Source organism: Panthera uncia, chromosome D2, assembly GCF_023721935.1.
Source record: "Panthera uncia isolate 11264 chromosome D2, Puncia_PCG_1.0, whole genome shotgun sequence".
Taxonomy (NCBI): domain Eukaryota; kingdom Metazoa; phylum Chordata; class Mammalia; order Carnivora; family Felidae; genus Panthera; species Panthera uncia.
Genome location: NC_064818.1, coordinates 27,468,503 through 27,489,006, shown reverse-complemented (window position 1 = coordinate 27,489,006; position 20,504 = coordinate 27,468,503). Strand labels below are relative to the sequence as shown.

Below are 20,504 nucleotides of genomic sequence, written 5' to 3'. Positions count from 1 at the left end.
ATTTATTTTTGGGACAGAGAGAGACAGAGCATGAACGGGGGAGGGGCAGAGAGAGAGGGAGACACAGAATCGGAAACAGGCTCCAGGCTCCGAGCCATCAGCCCAGAGCCTGACGCGGGGCTCGAACTCACGGACCGCGAGATCGTGACCTGGCTGAAGCCGGACGCTTAGCCGACTGCGCCACCCAGGCGCCCCAATCATTGTCTTATTTTTAATATCTTTTTATATCAGCTTTATCTGCAAAGCAAAATTATTGCTTTTACTCTTTAGCATCTTTAAATATAAATAGACAGAGAGAGACGGGGTGTGCTTACTAGGGATCTAACCTAAAGTACACAATAGATATTGCATGACCTCTCCTTGACAATTATTTGTTGTTGTATGGGAAAAATCTACTTAAATAAATGAATCATCATAGTTTGCTTTGAGCTATTTAGTATCAATAAATGGAGAGTGTAAGTCTTGATAATGAAAGGTCAAACTTAAAAATCTCCATTTCACACAAACTCTGATCTTTCAGAAAAAACATTTTGTGGTGATGTGTTATTGCTGGATTTTCTCCATTTTTTCTTTGGCCATGAACACATTGCTTGATTTTCATGTTTTTTTATTTTTTATTTTTTATTTTGAAGACTTACAAATGTGTTTACCCTAAAGTTCCTACTTGTAGCTATATAAAGTTCACAGAAATAAATGTGAAGAAGAAATATTTGAGAAGTAGAGCTAATATTTTTTTAGGGAAAATAAAGTGCTTAGAATTAAACAGAATGATTGGTAAAACAGTTTATATTAATTATAAGTGAAATTATTTAAATCGTTTAGAATGTTAGATCTAGTATTTTGACTTGAACATAGCGAGAAGGGACCAAGAAATGGGCAAGGCACAGGAATGATCGTGCAACATGAGAGAGAGTTAATATAAAGGTCATTAAAATTACATCAAAATTATGTTTGCTATAAAATGGGGAAAAGGAGCAGACTTTGGCTATGTTTAAACTGATGGGTAGAATTTGTTCCCATTTAAGGCTCTGAGAACTCTCCTGCCATTTGGAACTCAATTCAGATCTCTTCGTGTCTTCTACCCAGCCTGATCCCTCAATTAATATAAAGATTTTTTTTTTTTTCTGTTTTACAACATGTTGCTTTTATCCCTTTGTTTTTGTACTCTCTTTACTGCATTGCCTTGTGTTGGAGTTAATGGTATAGTAGAATAAGCACAAATATTGTCGTAAAAACCCAGTTTATATTTTCTGAGTAACAGTTTACTCACTTGTAGAATGGGGAGAGAAATAGGAAATCCTGTGAGGATTCAGCTGGGAGGCATCAAGTACCTGGCACTGAGTGGGCCCACAGTAAATGTCAGTGCCTTTCCCACTTCTGAGTTTCATGTCTAGTTTCCTTGGTAGTCTGTAGATTCCTTTAGGGCAGGAAATGTGTTTTATATTCATAGTACCTTGTGCATAGTAGGTTCTAAAAGATTATTTGTTGAATTTAATTTACTGTAGAGCTGTGGAAGCTTAGCACTGTTATTTCTCATTTCTTTTTCCTCTGTCACCTTGGATTGAGATAAACATGTTGCTTTCGTGAAATTGAGGATTTAATTCAGTAGAATGCCGTTATAATATGACTTACTCCATAGAGTTTGAATAGTAAGGGTCAAGTAATTTCCCTGGAAACTTAATAATACTCTATAAAATCTTACTAGCCTGTCTCACAGCATCATAGTCACAGTGGAATTCTGGTGTGTTTAAGATGGTGAAGTCTCTATCTGTAGGAGTCTATCTAAAGGCACACAGTGAGAATATGGGAAATGAATGGCATGAAGAGAGAGCAAATGTAAATGTCATTGTAAGTGACATTACTTGACATTTTAAATCACTAATCTTCCAAAGTATGTTCTAATTTACTAAAATAAATCAAGAATTGAATTTCTTGTGAGCTCCCTTTGTTTAATTAATTATTAGCAGCAGAACAATATTCTATGATCCACTGCAATTTGTCTCCTTTGTGTTTACCTAGTATCTGACTCAAAAATGAACAGAAGTGTTCTGATTCAGCAGAACTGATTTTATAACTCATCTGCATTATAGAGCAGAAATGAATAAATGTTTGCTGAACATGCTACATATGCTTCCATTGCCAAAATGTTAGTTTTCTTTCCTTCTCAAAATATAAGATCTGAGAGATCTTCCTGGTTGAAGTTTGTAGGGTACTTATTTTGCATAGATATGTCTGTAGAGGCAAGTGGCTACCTTTACATGAATTTGTTTCCATGATTGGAATGTGAGAGCCCTTTTAATACTTCCTCATTATGATTTAAAATCATATATTCATTGTATTCATTGCAGTTTTTTTCTTTAGAAGTAGTGGTGTATGCTAAAACAGGTTTCCTTTTTTTTTTTTTTTTTCAAGTAGGCTTCATGCCCAGCGCAGAGTCCAGTGTGGGGTTTGAACTCATGACCCCGAAATCAAGACCTGAGCTGAGATCAAGAGTCAGTCACTTAACTGACTGAGCCACCCAGGCACCCATTTTTTGAAAATGCAGTATGCTCTTTTGTTGGAATGAGGACTAAACACGCTTCCCATTCATGCAATAATGTTCGTTGTTCTTATGATACAGCTTCTAATCCTTTATAAAGTCTTTCTTAAATTTCATTGAAAGGCAATTAGTATTTGTTATCTATTATGAATGAGGGAACCTGAGACTCAGTGTTGACTCTTTCCCTGTTTTAGCTAGTTAGGCATTCGAGGAAAATGTGCTGCTATCCTAATGATTTACTTTTGTTTTCAATTTCAGTTTCAAAGAACATTTGAGTCTCTTAAAAACATTTCCAATAAATCTGACCTCCAGAAAACCTACCAGAAGCTTGGGAAGGAGCTGGAAAATCTGGATTATTTAGCCTTCAAACGTCAGCAGGTAGGAGTCAGAACTTTCCTTGGTGGAGGAGATGAACACTTTAGCTTCCTACCATCCTGCCTGTCAGTTTTAAGTGGATCTGGGGAAACTTACCTTCTAATGTTTAGGGCAGAAATAGGTTGTGCTGTGCTGTGCTGACCTGCCGTGTTCATACAGATTCATTGTGGTCCTTGCTTTTAGATGTGCAGTTTGGGGGGTTCCACATGTGTCCATATACCTCTCTTAAAGAAAACTCCTGCTGGTTTGTGAAGATATAGCTACCCTTTGATTCAGGATGCCTCAGTGGCATATAGGAAACCTCTGTGATGGCTTGGCCACATGGCTTTTATATTTGACAGGGGGATACTTGAGGAGAAAAATCACCTGATGACCAGGAAAAGGATGTAGATATACATACAAAATTAAGGGAAAGGATCATGAATATGTCAACGTATGAATAGTTTTCTTGTTTGATCTCTGAAGATTAGTGAAATTTTGCTGTGTAAATTTGAACAGGAAAATATACTTTACAAATGCAAGTCTTTCAGCCTCCTTTTATAGAACTCCAAATAAATACAGAGCCAAAATAGACTTTTATAAGATTGCTTTTAGAATTAGTACTAAAAAAATGTATTAATTATCATTAAGTTCTGTGTGTTTGCAAGATACTGCTGCAGTAATTAGCTAGCTAATTTTCTCAAGCTGATCTTCACCAGTTTCTTCCCAGCCACTAGGTGTCAGAGTTGTCAAGCTTTTACTTTGTTTATTCCAATCAGAACAGCCAGATAGACGTTTAAATTAGGTTGCATGAAATTCGGCAATGTGCTCAGTGATGGATAGCGTCTAGAAAAATGACTAAGTGGCTGACTCGTATGGGCAGGCACCGAGTCCATTACTTAAGAGTCTTTTCTGTTAGTGTGGCAAAAGGTGCAACTCTCTTGCCATTGCCCATTTCACAAATTTTGGATCTTTTGGATGGAGTTTTCAAAGCTGGGTATTTATTTATTTATTTATTTATTATTTTTTATATTTATTTATTTATTAACATGAAACTTATTGTCAAATTGGTTTCCATACAACACCCAGTGCTCATCCCAACAGGTGCCCTCCTCAATGCCCATCACCCACTTTCCCCTCCCTCCCATCCTCACCAACCCTCAGTTTATTCTCAGTTTTTAAGAGTCTCTTATGGTTTCGCTCCCTCCCTCTCTTTTTTTTTCCCTTCCCCTCCCCCATGGTCTTCTGTTAAGTTTCTCAGGATCCACATAAGAGTGAAAACATATGGTATCCATCTTTCTCTGTATGACTTATTAGTTACACCTTATGGAGTCACCACAGTATGGTCTAGAAATATTGACTTGAAAAGAGAATTGTGTTCTGGGTTTGCTCTATCACTGACATTGCATGGGCATTTAGCCTTCCCATTGCCCTGTATTCCTGAGAAGGTGTATTTGTTTTGTAGAATGTTCTGGGGTAAATGGAGTATCTCTGCATATATTTAATTTATATGAAAAGGACACAATATCCATTGAAGTTTTATTTATTTTAAAATTAGTGAGGGCTTACATATTAGCACATGTACAGAAGCAGTCACAGTTACAGAGAACTACTACAGGAATCTCCCATATGATGCTACTTAAAATTCACATCATAAGTCACTGCTCTGGCCTATGCATTTTTTAGTACAGTTTTGTTTTCCAAGAGCCATATTTTACCACTGAGGGATATTTGAGTTGGCAGGCAGTAGTCACTGCCCTCTTCTCTTATTCTTTCTTATTAGCACATTTTCATTGATTAGATTCTTGCATTAGCTAATTGTGAATTTGGAAAAATGCTAATGCTTCAAGGGCAGGAGGGCAGAACTCTGACAGGATGGCCTTGAGGACAGGTAAGTAAATTGCATGTGTGTATGAGTAACATATGGGCACATGGGGTGTAAATATATGTGTGTGTGTATATATATATATATATATATATATATACACACACACATACATACACACACACACACACATATATACTACTAAATGGCAATTATGTATCACATATGGTGATTAATACCTATATGGATTAGATACTGAAATGTTGATAACAATATAATGGGGATGGTTTTATGAGCACCATTTTAAGGCAAGAAAATTGTTAAGAGAGTTAAGTAACTTGCCAAAGGTCACTGGGCTAATAAGACATAAAACTGGGCTTCAAATCTAAATCTGTCGGACTCCACACCTGGGTGGAGTCTTATTCCCAGTATCCCTGCAGGGAGCCAGGCTGGGGTAGGAAAGTGAGGAGGTCTAGATATGTAATATGAAGATAATTTTAGGGATACCAGACCCAGGGCATAAAGAGACCTTTGAGAGTGGAGTACCTTACCTGGTGGGAGGCAAAACAGGCAAAACACTTCTCTCTCTGCCTCTCTTTCTCTCATGCAAATTGTTCAATATATACAAAAACACAAAAGGATTTTTGGAAGAATATCTTTAGACAGCTAAGAAAATGCATCAAACTTTATCTTCACAATCTTCTGAGTGTTATGTCTAGTAACCATGGTTCTAGTGAAATTTATTCACACAAGGCAGTGTTTTAAACTCAAAGGGACAAAATTTAACTGCATACACATCAGACTGTCAATCCTTTTGTATTATTCAACTCCATCTCTCCCTATCAGTGATCATTTTTTTCCTACCCAGAAAAGATGGGAGGGGAATTGGAGGGAAGGAGAAAGAGGATGATAGAGTAGAAAGAAAGTCAGGAACCAAAGAGTGATGGTAAAGAGGGAAGGGGACTTGTAGGGATATGATAAGAGGGCTCAAGTGAGGGAAATTAAACTGTACTTGGTTTTACACTATGTCCCTAGAACTCTTGATTTAATTGATCACCCAACCCCCCACTCCGCAGCCTGTCTCTGTGAAGGGATATTAAAAATAAGACCTGGGAAAATATTATCATAAATGAAAACATTGATTCTTTGAAGAATTTAAAAAATCTTAAAATAGAAAAAAGGGAGAGAAAAAGACAGGAATACAAGAAGACGTAGCAAATGAAGAAGATGGCAGAGAATAGTGAAGACAGATTTTGTTTACTTCCCATTTTGCTTCCAAATGTAGCAGAGCTTTCTAGAAATTTGTTGTATTAACCAAGTTCTGTACCAAAGTCACAGATGAATTGTGAATTAGGACGGGCAGGGTTGGAAGAGTCAGAACATCAACTCTTCTCTGACTTGACAGGATTTGCCTTTTATCTCCAATCCTGCGCCTTAAAAGGCCTCCAAACCTATTAAACCCATACAAGTAAGTTTCTCCTACTGGAAAAGATTCAGGTCTCTGTAAAATTGCAATTCAGCAAGAAAGATTCTGCCTTATAAGGCAGGATTCTTTTTACCAGAGAATTAGTCATGCTTTGTTCCCTGGTCTAACCATATTTATCATTCCTTTTTGTGACAGCACATAAGCTCCATAAGGACAGAGCCTCGTCTGTCACCTTCAATGCTGTATTCTCTACAGTGCTCACAACAGTATCTGACCCATGGCAAATGCTCAGTAAATACTTGTTGGTGCTGTTGTTATTTTAAACAAGGAAGCATGCCCAAAGTTTTGGCCTCAGAATCCAGGCAATTAAAATTGATGTGTCTTACTCTACTTTTAAAATTCAGAAAGGCATTTACCCTTTGACTTCCTGGATGTGGAAGATTGACAGATTGTCCCTTGCCTTATTTATTTAGTTTTTCTCCTAACATATTTCATTTTCCATCCACTTCTTTAAACAGGCACAAAATGTTAATATTACCTTAATTATGAATTATGGATGACCAGTGAATTGATTACAAATATTTTCTTGGACTCATTCATTAGATTTTATTTCTTGTCCCTTTCTATGATATTTTAACATCATTTTGAGAGATTTCTTTCCCTGGGCCAGAGGGATCCCTGGAGTACTTTGCTCTCATCTTTTACCTTTATTTTTTGGAGTTACTGTACCTTCTCTCCTCTAGGTGTGACCTTAGCTATTTCCTTTCCTTTTCCTTTTTCTTTCCCTTTCCTTTCCCTTTCTCTTTTCCTTTCCTTTTCCCTTTCCTTTCCTTTCCTTTCCTTTCCTTTCCTTTCCTTTCTTTTTTCTTTAAGAGTTAGTGCTTATACTTCAACTATTCCTTAGGCTACATTTTAAGTTGGGGCACAAGCATCTCTACATTTTCCTACTGTCAAAAAGACTAATGTTGAAAATAGCTTTGGTTGGAAGAGGTGAGAGGAGGCCCTGATAGATGAGGTGATGGGTTTTTTAGTTTGAATCAGCCAGAAGTAACTAGATGACAAGGCAAGATTAACCTGAGAGTCTGGAGACTTTTTCAGTTTTTATTATCTGGAGATGCAATCTTGGAGGTTATCTGCTTGGACTATTTGGTTTTTATCTTCCTGGTTAATGTTACATAGAGAATGGTAATGGTAAGCTTCAGTTATTATATGGAGCCCAGATTATATATTAATTTGAGAGGTTATAAATCAAATTTCCTTGGGGTTTTGTTTTTGTGGAATAAAATAAAATAAAGTTTGATTATCTGTACTCTAATTTAATTCCTTCCTCTCTTTTTCTACCCTTAATATTTATAAAAGCATTATGAGACACATCCCCTTTCCAGAGGCTTCTGAAGTCCTTTGGTATAAATTAAAGTTGACATTATTGAGTTGGACGTTATGTAGACTAAAGCACATTTACATATTGATGTGAAAATGTATAAAATTAAAATATTGTGCTTCAGATACACATCCATGTCAGAACACATCACATACCCCTGATCTCCCTAATCATGCCATGTTATTCTTGCCTTCTGCCCTTTTCATAAGGTTTATAAAACTTGGTATTTAGAGTATCTGGTATTTCCATTTGCTTATTTAACTGCTAATCATTCTTTAAAGCAAAACTGAAGTCTAGCCTCCTTCATGACACTTCATCCCATGACTTCTAGTCAATATGTAAATTCTTCCTTCTTTGCCATTCTTAGCTTTTTATCCATGTCATCCAATTTAGCATCTGATTGATTATATATTTATTGAAGATCCATGTAGTGCCAGTTAGAGTATGGCTTTGTAGTCAGCCAAATCTGGTTAGACTACTCTGTACCATCTTGGGCACCACAGTTCTTTTTTAAAATGTTAGGAAAGTAATACCTAACTTATAGCCTATTTTAAGAAAACAATATATGAAGTATAAAGTATATATATAAATGCTTTAAATCCGTTAAAATACATAAAGGAATCAGTATATAAAGGACTTAGCACCGTGCCTGGCATGTGGTTAGTACAAGTGGTAGTTATAATTTTGTTTTGTATTGTTCTCATAAGCCATCTTCAGTAATGGTTTGTAAGTTCCATAACAATGTGCTCTCTATTCTGTATATTTTTGTACTGCATATAAGGTCCAGCACTGCTCCGAACATATCAGATAGAATGTTTCTGGACATATGTGATATAGGGGCTAGAGATCTGTGTGACAAAACAACAACAACAACAAAAACTGTTGATACCTATTGAGAAAAAAGTTGCATTATTTGCTTCTACTGTGTTTTTGTGGTAGTATCTCTTGGGCAGTAAAATTAAGGTCCTGAGTTTGTGCTATGACAATCTGTGGTGGAAGGTTGTAGACCCAATGTTCTGGCTAAATCCCAATGTAGTCGTAGTTACATCCTATGCACCTAAACTTCCCTTGTGGTTCCAGGTGGTATTGTTCAGCACAATATTGTTTTCTCTTTAGTGATGATGTTCAGGAATGAACCACTGCTTTTTTCTTTTACTGAACTGAGTAAGTTAATCCCTTCAGATAACTTCAAAACCAGAAGGGTACATAATACTTTGTAGGATAAAAATTGCATTTAAAATGATCCCTTATCAATGAGGAAAGATAGAAATAAATTAGATAAAACTTATTTAGTAAGAATAACTGTAGGCTAATATCCTTGCATTGAAAAATAAAATTCTAGATGGATAATGATAGACCATGTAGAGAATAATTGTAGGCTTACCTTGGAATTCAAGAACTCTGAGGACACAAGACAACAATGTAGGGCTCCTCTGAAATCAATGCGTAGCAAAACAAAACTGAATAGTGTTAGGCTTGTTGTTGTAGTACTATAGCATATAGAGAAGAGGAAATTGATGAATGCCAGTAATAGTCTTCAACAACGTAAAGACTTACGGCAATACAAATGTTATGGATCATCTAGGATAGGGGGATATACAATGATGTTGCACTAGGAGTTGCTTATCTGTAAGGACAGTATAATGTAGAACTAACTTTGCATTACCTTAACACTAAAATGGAAGTGTATTTTACTTAAATATACTTTACTTAAAATATATTTTCCTAAATACATTTTACTTAAAACTTTTATTTTTTTATTTTTTATTTTTTTTATTTTTTAATATATGAAATTTACTGTCAAATTGGTTTCCATACAACACCCAGTGCTCATCCCAAAAGGTGCCCTCCTCAATACCCATCACCCACCCTGCCCTCCCTCCCACCCCCCTTCAACCCTCAGTTTGTTCTCAGTTTTTAACAGTCTCTTATGCTTTGGCTCTCTCCCACTCTAACCTCTTTTTTTTTTTTTTTTTCTTTCCTTCCCCTCCCCCATGGGTTTCTGTTATGTTTCTCAGGATCCACATAAGAGTGAAACCATATGGTATCTGTCTTTCTCTGTATGGCTTATTTCACTTAGCATCACACTCTCCAGTTCCATCCATGTTGCTACAAAAGGCCATATTTCATTTTTTCTCATTGCCACGTAGTATTCCATTGTGTATATAAACCACAATTTCTTTATCCATTCATCAGTTGATGGACATTTAGGCTCTTTCCATAATTTGGCTATTGTTGAGAGTGCCGCTATAAACATTGGGGTACAGGTGCCCCTATGCATCAGTACTCCTGTATCCCTTGGGTAAATTCCTAGCAGTGCTATTGCTGGGTCATAGGGTAGGTCTATTTTTAATTTTCTGAGGAACCTCCACACTGCTTTCCAGAGCGGCTGCACCAATTTGCATTCCCACCAACAGTGCAAGAGGGTTCCCGTTTCTCCACATCCTCTCCAGCATCTATAGTCTCCTGATTTCTTCATTTTGGCCACTCTGACTGGCGTGAGGTGGTATCTGAGTGTGGTTTTGATTTGTATTTCCCTGATAAGGAGCGACGTTGAGCATCTTTTCATGTGCCTGTTGGCCATCCGGATGTCTTCTTTAGAGAAGTGTCTATTCATGTTTTCTGCCCATTTCTTCACTGGGTTATTTGTTTTTCGGGTGTGGAGTTTGATGAGCTCTTTATAGATTTTGGATACTAGCCCTTTGTCCTTGTCCATGTCCGATGTGTCATTTGCAAATATCTTTTCCCATTCCGTTGGTTGCCTTTTAGTTTTGTTGGTTGTTTCCTTTGCTGTGCAGAAGCTTTTTATCTTCATAAGGTCCCAGTAATTCACTTTTGCTTTTAATTCCCTTGCCTTTGGGGATACTTAAAACTTTTAAAAATAAAGTACCTATGCTTTTGGGATTATTCAGATTCAGTCTAAGGAAGAGTGTAATTGGAGGCTGAATGAGCATTAACAGGAGGCTTATGCTCCTGTTAGGCTTCTAGAACAATAGTTCTAGAAACAGTAGATTCACTTCAGTGGCTTTTGCTAGATGAAATATGTTAATAGCTCAATTGAGAGAATATCCATCCTTTCCTTGTTCTGTAATTAATCCAACTCTCTTGAAAGAGTTCTGATTGAATTATTCCTTTTAAGAATAAGTCAACCAAAGACTGCTACATTAAAATATTCATGTCTATCTTAGATGGTATTCTGTCTCTTATTTGCCCAATCAAGTAAAATGATTGTTTATGCCATTTATAAAACTGTTTCTGAAGATCCCAAAGCATTTCAGACATTATTAAAAATTCATTGCACAAGTATTAAAAATGTTGTAAGATTGTGTAAGGTTGTAAGATTGTAAGATCATGTTACACGAAAGTTTGAATCAACCCCAACGTGTTTTGTTCTATCCACTCTATATGCAATTCCATTTTTATTCAGATGTACAGTTTGTCTCATAAAAAAAAAACACATGGCATTACATTTATTCTTCAGTTTTCTGGTACAGAGAGAGAAGAAGGTTGGATGCATCATTCAAGGTCATTCCAAGTCAGTAACAGATCCAGAATTAATATTCACATTTCCTAATTTCTAGCTTATTGCAATAGCCATGTAATCATTTTCATGACTTCATAAACTGCAGATCTTTATAGGGTGATTTCTTTTCCTATAGTTATAGTCTGAAGTTAAAAAACCTTATGGATTTTTATGTAAGAACCTTATCCTTTATTTAAAAACAAATAATCGTATTATATATTGGTTCTCCTTCTAAAATTTGATTTCTACATTGGAGATAGTTAATAGTCATGACAAGTAGGTATCTTCTAGTTAATTAGTAAAGTACAAATATAGAGACACCTTTTAAATTCTAAAGTTTGCTATTCTATTTCCATCTGTTGTCTCTGGGGTTCAGTTTATTGGTGGCACTTAGGTAGAAAGCTGTTGAATCAAGCATATATTAGCTGATTTTCATGCACCAGAGAAGATTTATTAATTTTTTACAAGGTTGTTTACTATGGTAGTTTGCCTCATGGGCAGCTTATAGCTACTTTATAGTGGGGAATGCTTATTGAAATAGTTAATGCTTTGTTATGGGTTGTTTTCAAAATTTACAATGCTGATAGGAATTTCAGGAGGCTAAAAAACTTTAGTGTTTGCATCAATATGGCACTTATTTGTGCGTGTTTTATATTGATATACCTGAGTCCATAAGATTATCAATAAAAGTTGGTTATTGATGAGGAATTAAAGTTCTAAGAGTTAACTCTGAAGAGATATCTTCCCTAGTCTGTTTTGTAGCTTGAAAATGATCTGCATGTGCAGAGAGGATAAATTTTCACTCCTAAGATTATGAGCTGTGGTGGCCTATGATGCAAAGCAAATAAGGTATAAGAGAATCAAAGAACCTAAACTCTGGCCCTCATCTCCTCATGGAGATACCCTGTACAAGGCTATACACTTTGCTAATGGCAGCATAGGGACAATAATAGGAAGTGACATTTTCTTTGGTCCTTTTGTGAGTCCTTTAGGATAAATCAGCCAGTTGTGTATTGATCCTTCAGTATCTTTGGTTTGTATACTGAATATAGATATGGGTGCTGAATATAGATACTTTTAACATCTAAATTTACATGTACACTGTTAGACATTGAGATGCCTGTAAATGCAAATCATTCAGTAGTGCCATTCTTATTTTAAAAGAAAAGATATTACAGTATTTTAAAAGAAAAGATATTACAGTATTTTAGAAGAGGTAGAAATTAGAAGCATCATCTAGTTCAATCACTTCAGTACACGGATACACAAATAATACAGAAAACATCATTTTGTTCTTTTATTGCATAAGAATTTTTATCTTCGACAGTTTCTAGATCCTGTGTCCTCCAAGCGAATGCCCTCTAAACCAGTTCTTCCCAAATTTTATTATGTATACAGATCATGTGGGGAGTTTTGTTAAAACATGCATTTTGATTCAGTAGGTTTAGAGTAAGACGGGAGAGTCAAACAAATTCCTCAGTGATACAGATGCTGCTGACTCCTGGACCACATTCTGAGTATAAAGGGAGTGTAGATGATAAATTGCAGGAGAATTATTTCCAGTTGTATTACAGAAGCCTAGTACAATCCCTGGAATATAGTGAGTACTTAGTAAATATTTTGGGCTGAGTGATGATACAGTGGTAAGGTTTTTGTCTATGTGTAGGACATAGAAGTTTTTGCCATCCTTAGTATTGTATCCTTTATCATAAAATTTATAGCTATTTTTGTGTTTCTCTGTCACGTGAAGGGACATGCTTGTGTACATAAATACTGTGTTTTTGTAGGTTATGTATTTCAGCAGTTGTAGAAGTTGTTATTTGTACATCTTTGCCCCTAGTGAAAGAATAGATTGAATATGAGAGCAGTTGCGTCTATGGTACAAGGAGCTGAAGAAGAGTAAGAATGTAGTATTTTAGCCCTGCAGTGTCCACTGTGAGTTGGCCAAACTGACCATGAGACCAGCTGGTATTAGCAGCATTTGTTCCAGAATAGCAAGCTTAAATACTTACTATAGTAAGACATGATGAAAATGATAATCTCAAACATATTCTTAAATTTGTGTATCTAAGTTGTACCTCTGTACCTGTGTGCACAATCAGAAAACATCGCATTGACTGTTAACTGCATCCTTGTCAGGCAAAAAGATTACTGCTACAGCTATAGCTCTCTGTGTTAATCGTAGTGCTGGGAGTGTGCCTAAAGCACTACTGGCTGAAATTCAAAGAAAGTGTTGATGCTGCTAAGATGAGGCCAACAGTTTTGCTGACAGCAGAGCTTTAAACATGCACACACCAATCATGCAGCCTTTTGTAGATGTTAAGTTGTTTGTTTGTTAGGGGTTGATTGCCTGAGGGCTAATTTAATATGTAATGAGAAATTCAGTTTATTTCTTTATTTTTTTAAAAGCATACTCAGTTTTTGCTCTCTAAAATACCGTATTTGGACAGTTTCAAGGTTTCTATTTAGGAGGAGGCTAATCAGCTTTCATTTTTTTTTCCCTCATTCTGCAAATGTGACAGCAGTAGAAACACATGCTGATATACATCTAGGTAAGGGGAGATACCACCAGAAGATGGAGCAACATGGCTGGTTTGTTCCACATCTTTATCAGTAATTTACAAGGGTATATGTATACATAGGATTTCTTCCATACACTCTGGTTTGAAATAACAAAAAAAAAACATAGAAATTAATATAGTTAATATTCTTCAGAGTCATATTACAATTTAGATGGGATATCTTTGAATTTTTACATTGTAAGTAGCTTTTCTTTCTCCTACTGAAAACAAATAGCTGAATTTGTTTTGATTGACCATATTATTAACTATATTATGCTTAATATTTTTAGTATCACTTATGGGATTTTAGCAAGATGCCACAATCAACCTATAATATACACTGCATTCTTCTCCTTAACTGTATTTTTATGAATCTAACTTTTTTCTTTGTTGTAAAATACAGCATTCATACATGTTAATATTCTCTATATAAATGCTACTCATGTTATTATAGCATCTGGTTGTACCATAGTTAAGTATTTATCATTTACTCCATTATAAAACCTTTGTTCCAAAAGAGCTGTATGAACCTATTAGATATATACACAATTAGGTAGGTAATGATCTGTGGCTGCATCCATACAGCATCAACAGCTGACCTGTGGCTGGTTTTCCAAGTGTGGTGCTGATTGTTGATAGGAAGTACTCAGTTCATGGGATGAAACCGTTTTGATTATTTTGAGGGAGTGTGTGTGTGTGTGTGTGTGTGTGTATGCTCTGAATTTAAGTTATGCATTTTGTTTTAATTTTAATGTTTGCTTTGTGAAGAAATTATTTATTTCCTGCCTCTGATTTAGATAATGGTATTTATCCCTACTGTGGTAAGGTCCCTATTCAAACATTGGAAATTACCGAAATCTTTCTTGGTACTTTCGTTGGTGCACAAGAATGAAATGGTCCACTGCATGTTTCATCACTGATAGTTATACATTTGTGTCTTCATCCTAAATTTATATTTGTAAATCAAAGATAATTGAGTTTTGGTCTTTTTCCTATATTAGAGTTGATTAAAAAAGGGTGTGTCAGGGAAGCTGACACTATGAAGGAAAAATTTGAATGATGATTTGAAAGAGAAAAAAATACATTAATGAAGGGAGCTACAAATAATAGGATACTTTTGACAGTTCTTATAATCATCATGTAAAAATTGAGAGAAACTAAATATGATACTTTGGTAAATTTCCCAAGTTTTGCGTCTTTTTTGTCAGCTTTTTTTAAAAGTTTATTTATTTATAGAGATAGCCACAGGGGAGTTGGGGGGGGGGGGAGAAGGAGGGAGGGAGGAGCAGAGATAGAAGGAAAGAGAGAATCCCAAGCAGGCTCTGTCTTGTCACCACAGAGACTGACCAGGGGTTTGATCTCAAGAACCTTAAGATCATGACCTAAGCTGAAACCAAAAGTCAGTTGCTTAACCCACTGAGCCACCAAGGTGCCCCTTCTTTGTCAGGTTTTGAGTGTAAGCTCAATGAGGCTCATTTTCTCAGGGTAAAGGCATCACTTCTCACTTTGGATCAAAGCAGAAAGTCCTGGGATGTTATGCTACGTATCATATGTAAATAAAGAGAATTTTTGGTAAGCAGCAGTGTGCTGTATTGAGAAAATATTGGGCAGAAAGTTTTAGCTTGCCTGTTGCTCACTCTAATAAGAATGTATGTCTATACCATATGGTAAGAGTAGGCATACTTAAGGTTAAATTCATTTAACAACTGGAGAATTATGTTTATTTTACTTAGGATATGGGTAACATTAATATAGACTAAGCTGAATAAATGAATTAAATGTACCTGAACTTTGTTTTAAACCTAGAAGAAATGATCTATTTTGGAAACTCTTTGAAATCTGTCAGGAAACATCTTTGTCTTGAAAACAGGGAGTATGTAACTCCTGGCTTAAGATACTTAAGATATTTGACCACTAAAATAATGGTTTAGAATGGGATCCATGAAAAAGAAGAGAATTATTCCAGTGGTAGGGTGTTTATGAAGGAAGGAAACCTAAAATTAGATCCTGTATTAAGCAATGTATGCTAAGTAAGTTAGCACTTGTGAGCATGTGGTGCTCATGACTGACTTGTATCAGTGGCTGTGCATTTTCTTCTGCTCCATAAATCTGGCCCTGCAGACGTAGAGGATATCTTGATATCTTTGTTACTCCATATCTTTAAGAAGTTTTGGAAGGTTTATTTCTTACCCTTGATAATAAGTACTGTTTGTGTACATTACTGCTACTGAAAGTTAGTAATTTCTTAATGTCACTAGGGTATCAGTATGAAAAAAACCTGAAAACGACAATTTTCAAGAATGTTGGTGTAAGTGGAATAGATGCTATTATTCTGCATTGTACATTTTTAATGTACATACTTTTTGCATATGGTTCTATATGAGACCTGACGTCAATGAACACACTCTAAGATCAAACTCTTAGACTAAAACCACTGTTGATGATATTTCAGGGCATGAGTAATTATAAGTAGTTTTAGGATAAAGAGATAAGACTGGTAACATTTTTATAAAATATGACATTAAAACATATTTAAAGACCGATAAGCTGAAAATACCAGTCACATTTCAGAATAATAAAAGAAAATGTAGTTAAGATTGACATATAGCATGTTGAAGGTAAAGTGCATATTCCTTAGGAGACCTCTGAAAATAGTGTGTGTATCAAAGGAATTATAGGTGCTATAAATAATATATAGCTTATGATAATTAATGAAAAACACAATATACATTTCTTTTTGCTGCATCTTATTGTGAACTATATTCCAAAATTGATGGAATTAGGATGATGCTAAGGATTCATTTCATTGTAGCATATTATAAGCAATTAAAAATTTTTATGTAACAGATAACCTGGTTATCTAAACAATAACTCATTTCATATCTGTTATGAGTGAAATATTTATTTCACCTGTATGAATATTCTCCTTAACTTGAATATACTCTAAACAAAATTGGCTTTACCAAAGCTTCTAACGGGTCAGGGCTGGAATAAATAACAGGGGGTGTGAACCTCCTGCTAAAAAGGAAACTCAAAATTATTATTCAGTAGTTTGGGAACTTTGGATTTTTTTTTGACCCAGTGGAGGTGGGCAGAACCCCAGTAATTACTGGTAAAAGATTTCAAGCCATATTTAACTCAATTTTGACACATAATAAAATAGAATGTTTTATTTGCCCGTGTTTTTCCCTTTTTAAAAAATGTATTATTAAAGTATTGTTTATGTACAATGTTACATTAATTTCAGGTGTACAATATAGTAATTTAACAATTCTATACATTACTCAGTGCTCACCATGGTAAGTATAGTCACCATATTATTGCCACAATGTTATTGACTATATTCCCTATGCTGTACTTTTCATCTCCGTGAGAAAATTTATTTATTTATTTATTTATTTATTTATTTAATAACTGGAACTTTGTGCCTCTTAATAACCCTTTATCATTTTGCCCAACACCCGCCTTCCTCCCTCTGACAACCACCAGCTTATTCTCTATATTTAAGAGTCCTTTTTTGTTCATTTAAAAATATTTCAGATTTAAGTGAAATCATATGGTATTTGTCTTAATTTAAGGCAATTGCATTAAAAAATAATGAGATAGTGTATTAAATTATATGAAAACCTAGAACTTAGCTTCAGTAAAGGCAGAAAGTACTTTATTATTTTTTAAAACTTCTCTTCCTCCTAAGCACTAACACAAGCCATATATTCATGAATAAATCCCCACCACTATGTGAGCCTAGTCTGCTGAAAATAAAAAGGCATATATAATTCTTCCACACAGCGAGATAAAAGCTGTGTTATTTATGCATGGAAACCATTTTCTACTAGAAGGAGTTGTAAAAAAATAATAGAATTATAAAGAAAGTGAGTTTACAGAAAGAAGATCGACTCTTCTTAGCATTATGTAAATACTTTCTACAAGGGTGCTCTGATATAAGAGACATGCTATGCAGTATTTCACTTTAATAAAGAAACAGTAAGTGATGATTATTCATGTAATAACAGAAGGACTTCTAGTGTACATAAATGTTCTTTTACAGATTATTGACAGAGAGGTTGGAATGTTAGGAGACAGTGTCTACTAGACGTTCTATAGTAATAAAGATTTCCTCTCTCTGAAGCTATGGGAATACCTACTATACAGGTTAGATATTTAACTTACTTAATTTCTGCAATAATCATGTGATGGGAATGTTATTATAGGGCGATGATCTGAGTCTTGAAATGATGGGTGAAAGCAGGTTACATTTTGATAATGTCACATAAGACCAGGCATGTTGGGTTGGTCTCTACCCCCACAAACATTTTCATAATTTCTTATGACAGGGACTAAAATAGAATGTCCAATGCTTAATGTGCAGACAGTGGGATTGTCTGAAGGGAGTGACAAGAGCACAATGTTTAACAAGGAGACTATGGATGAGCACATAAGGGATAAGTGATTCCCAGGTAGAGGAACCAATCTAGAAAGTACATAGTAGCTGCTAAAGGAATATTATGAAGGGAGATTGATATATAAAAGTTTAGAGTTTAGGGTAATATGGAATCCAAGGTGCTTTATTTCTTTTTTTCTTAAGTGTATTTATTTATTTTGAGAGAGAGTGAGTGCCCACATGAGTGGGGGTGGGGCAGAGAGAGGGAGAGACAGAATCCCAAGCAGGCTCCGTGCTGTCTGCGCACAGAGCCCAACGTGCACATGAACTGTGAGATCAAGCTAAGAACTGTGGACCTGAGCCTAGATTAAGAGTCTGATGCTTAACCAACTGAGCCACCCAGGTGCCCCTGAAGGTACTTTCTTAGAAGCGCAATGTGAGATTATATTGCATAATTTTACTTTGAGACGTGTTCTTTTTCCCATTTTCCTCCTGGATTGCCCACACTGGAGGGAAGTTTCAAATTAAGCCTTGATAATAAAAAATGGCAATTCTTGACGTCTTGGAAGTAGAGGCAAGTGGGCATAACCAGGTTGTCTTTCCCCTATTCCCTTCCACCCCAGAAAATACCCTCCAAGCTGGGGAGAAAAAGAATTGGACAGGAAAAAACAAGTTTAGATGTAGTCTGCTTTTGTGCGTGTCTTCTACCACTGTGCCATAGCTACCCCCTTCCTTCAGGCTGGGAGACATGATAGAACTTACTCCGTTGCTGTTTGGGGGATCTGAGATGAACGGTGAATTCCAGGTCTAATCTGGACTTCTGAGAGTAGAAATGTTTCTAGGGAACTTAAGAGGCAGAGTAGGTGTTTTTTGCCATGTTTTCAAGTCAGAATTTTTTTTTCCAGTTCTAATATAGTGTTGAAGGCATCAGAAAATTTCTTTGGGACCAGAGTGTGATACAGAAGTCATCAGAGAGAGGATCAGGGAGCTTGGTGACATGGAGGAGACAAGGGCAGCAGATTAAAGAAGGATGGGTAAGGGAAGTTATAGCTGACCTCCAGGATCACCAGTACCATAGTTTGCAGTGGGAACTGAGAGAGCTGCAGACTGTCCAGGTGCCATTTGAGCGAGTGCTATCCAGTGCTAAAGACCAAGTGGGAGGAGTCACATCAGGAACAGGAGGCCAGTGAAGGACCAAGGCAGATCCAGGTAGAGGTGAAGATGACTGTCTTCCCAGCAGTCCTGTGTTGGCAGCTGCATGAACCCTCCTGTGGCTTAGACTCATCCCCAGGGAGGGAGAATCAGGAGAAAAATCTAAGGATTTAAACATGAATGTAATTGAATTATAAAACTAAATAGACTGAGAAATCACTGAATTGGTCTGAGTGTACCTGGAAAGGATTAAATTAAGTTTCTGCCCTGAGCAACATGGGGCTTAGAGTAAAAAAAAAAATCATTTTATTACAGAAAAATAAGTTATTTATTTATTAATTATACTGAAAGGCTGAAAAAAAGTTAAATCAGTATTTATGATTGTGAAATTTGTATCTGCTATAAAGTTACAAATCTAGGACTGAATGGGGGAGCATTGTGATATTTGGAAAGAGAGCAGATATTTAGATGAGTGAGTGAGTGAGTGAGAGGGAGGGAGGGAGAGAGAGAGAGAGAGAGAGAGAGAGAGAGAGTGTGTGTGTGTGTGTGTGTGTGTGTGTGTGTGTGTGTGTGTTTGGCTTTTGTATCCCACTTCTACCATAGCCAACTGGGAGATGAAGTATCACTTTGGTTAGGGTTGCCAGATAAACTATAGTAGGCCCAGTTAAATTTGAATTTCAGATAAAGAACAAATAATTTTCTCAGTATTAACTATGTCTCAACTATTGTGCAAGGCATACTTATACTAAAAAAAGTATTCATTATTTGTTGGAAATTGAAATTTAACTGGGAATGTTTGATTTTTTATTTGCTAAATCTGGCAAAAGCCTTATTCTTTGTTACACATAGCTGGTGAAAAAATAAAACTGGCCTGCACTTTACTCAGTGAAGTTTGATAGCAAGTGGGTGCCATACAACAAGTGTTAATATTATATTTCATAGAAGAGGCAATTCTTGGTTCATCTTGATGGGTTGGGCTGGCTCTCTGAGGCAGCCAAATTAGGACAGACAGAATAAAATAGTTTAAGAAAATTACAAGAAAGTAAATGTATTTGATGACTTGTTCTAGAACACACAAATAGTAAGTTGCAGAATAAGGTTTTTCCAGGTCCAAATGGCCTTCATAATACAAATTCAGTCATTTATTTATTTGTCTATTTATCTGTTTATTTACTTATATTTTAGAGAGAGAAAGAGAGCACTAGTGGGGGAGAAGGGCCAGAGGGAGAGGGAGAGGGAGAGAGAGAGAGAGAGAGGGAGGGAGGGAGAGAGAATCTTAAGCAGGCTCTACATTCAGCACAAGCCCAACATGGGGCCATGTCGGGCTCTATCTTATGACCCTGGGATCATGGCCTAAACCAA

The 20,504-nt window shown here is 36.0% G+C and overlaps 1 protein-coding gene across 2 annotated transcripts in view; it reads left to right on the top strand.

Annotated features, from left to right (window-relative positions):
* CTNNA3 (catenin alpha 3) overlaps positions 1–20,504 on the top strand; it is a 1,717,381-nt gene that overhangs the window by 163,477 nt on the left and 1,533,400 nt on the right. For both annotated transcript variants that reach the window (XM_049646151.1, XM_049646149.1), the window contains exon 5: positions 2,798–2,917. In XM_049646151.1, the coding sequence (XP_049502108.1) occupies positions 2,798–2,917 (120 nt within the window). The remainder of the gene's footprint in view (positions 1–2,797; positions 2,918–20,504) is intronic.